At 53.4% G+C, this 2,116-nt stretch overlaps 1 protein-coding gene across 1 annotated transcript; it reads left to right on the top strand.

Annotated features, from left to right (window-relative positions):
- Positions 1-1,186: 1,186 nt before the first annotated feature.
- On the top strand, positions 1,187-2,116 carry LOC311428024 (olfactory receptor 14C36-like; the record flags this gene model as incomplete). Its single annotated transcript, XM_084539589.1, has 1 exon — positions 1,187-2,116. One exon carries the CDS (start codon positions 1,187-1,189, stop codon positions 2,114-2,116), a length of 930 nt encoding a protein of 309 aa, XP_084395715.1.

Raw genomic sequence — 2,116 nt, 5'->3', positions numbered from 1 at the left:
CCTGTACTTAGGAAGCACACAGCTTGTGGGATGGGGTCTCTGAGCATGGACAGGGAGGGGATGTGGGGACACAGAACCAGCTCCCAGTAGGGACATAGATACAAGCAGGGACATGGGCAGGCAGTGAGAGGGAGCTGCTGCCAGAAATGCTGTGCGAGGGAGGGCTCAGGCACCTCCCTGCCATCCCCTGCAGGGCAGGCACCTTCCCTGGGACACCCCCTGCTCTACTCTCCCACCAGCAGAGCCTCTGCCCTCAAGCCCCCAGTGTACCCAGCAGGAGCTGCCTTGTCTGCAGGCAGAGCTGCAGCACAGGAGGGTCTGCTGAGTGTCCGTCTGTCCCTCCCTAGCCTTGCCTCCCCTGGCAGCAGCACGCTGGCATTCCTCCTGGCTTCTCCAGCTGGCCGTGCTGCTGCTGGTCTTGTTCCCAGGCTGGCTGGGGATGGGGGTTTCACATGCCCATGGGGTGAGCCCTCGGTGTGCTTGGGGGAAAGGGAGTACGGGGACAGAGTGAGGGGTGTGGAGATGGGCACTTTAAGCCTGGATTCCTCTGCTCTCAGCAGGGTCTTTGCTCTTTTCAATCAAACATGTGAGTACAACTTTCCTGCAGCTCTCACAGGGCATTTGAGACCGTACTTGATGGACAGACTGGCTGTCTTCCCTAAAGAACACTGTGCACTAAAGTGACAGTCCCTTTTTCTCTGATAATGATCTACAAGGATTCACTTTCAGTCCAGCAGAAATAGCCAGGATCTGTGGCTCGGAGACATTCCTCAGGAGTGGTGGGACAGCTGAAAGAAACAATACAAAACAAATAAATATATATATATATAAAACACCTCCACAGCTTTGCTCTGTAGTTTGGTGGACAGGGAGCAACACTGGGGCAAAACATTTTCAGATCAGGAAGGAAGTGAAACCAACATTTCCCCATGTTCCTCTTCACCTCTTGCTGTAGGACAGGGCTGACTCCTGCAGTGCCCGTAGAAGAGGCCGCTGTTCCAACAGACTCCGTCAGGCAGAATGAATCAGGATGCATGAAAGGGATCTGCCAAATGTCTGCCAGAAAGTGCACAATATAGGTGATGATTTTAAATGAGAAATTGAATTAATTTCCCTCTGATACATTTCTTGTACTTTATTACTCTCATCCTCTTCTTTGTTCAGGACCACATCTCAAAAAACGCAGATGTCCAACAGAAGCACCATCACTGAGTTCCTGCTGCTGGCATTCGCAGACACGCACGAGCTGCAGCTCCTGCACTTCGCACTCTTCCTGGGCATCTACCTGGCTGCCCTCCTGGGCAACGGCCTCATCCTCAGCGCCGTAGCCTGCCACCACCACCTCCACACCCCCATGTACTTCTTCCTCCTCAACCTCGCCCTCCTGGACCTGGGCTGCATCTCCACCACTCTGCCCAAAGCCATGGCCAATGCCCTCTGGGACACCAGGGCCATCTCCTATCAAGGCTGTGCTGCACAGGTCTTTCTCTTTGTCTTCTTGATGTCAGCAGAGTTTTCCCTTCTCTCTGTCATGGCCTACGACCGCTACATTGCCATCTGCAAGCCCCTGCACTACGGGAGCCTCCTGGGCAGCAGAGCTTGTGCCCAGATGGCAGCAGCTGCCTGGGGCAGTGGCTTTCTCAATGCTGTCCTGCACACGGCCAACACATTTTCCCTGCCCCTCTGTCGAGGCAATGCTGTGGACCAGTTCTTCTGTGAAATCCCCCACATCCTCATGCTCTCCTGCTCAGATGTCTACCTCAGAGAAGTTGGTGTTCTTCTAGTTAGTGGTTGCTTTGGTGTTGGTTGTTTTGTTTTCATTTTGGTGTCCTATGTTCAGATCCTCAGGGCAGTGCTGAGGATGCCCTCTGAGCAGGGCAAGCACAAAGCCTTTTCCACGTGCCTCCCTCACCTGGCCGTGGTCTCCCTCTTTCTCAGCACTGTCTTGTTTGCCTACCTGAAGCCCCCTTCTATTTCCTCCATATCCTTGGACATGGTGATGGCAGTTCTGTACTCAGTGGTGCCTCCAGCAGTGAACCCCCTTATCTACAGCATGAGGAACCAGGAGCTCAAAGCGACACTGAAGAAACTGATTCTAGTTTTAGTATTTGCTTAG

The sequence above is a fragment of the Aythya ferina genome (genome assembly GCF_964211825.1).
Source record: "Aythya ferina genome assembly, contig: HAP1_SCAFFOLD_29, whole genome shotgun sequence".
In the NCBI taxonomy this organism is placed as follows: Eukaryota; Metazoa; Chordata; class Aves; order Anseriformes; family Anatidae; genus Aythya; species Aythya ferina.
Note: the sequence above shows the minus strand (reverse complement) of the source record. Positions and strands in the feature narration are given on the sequence as shown.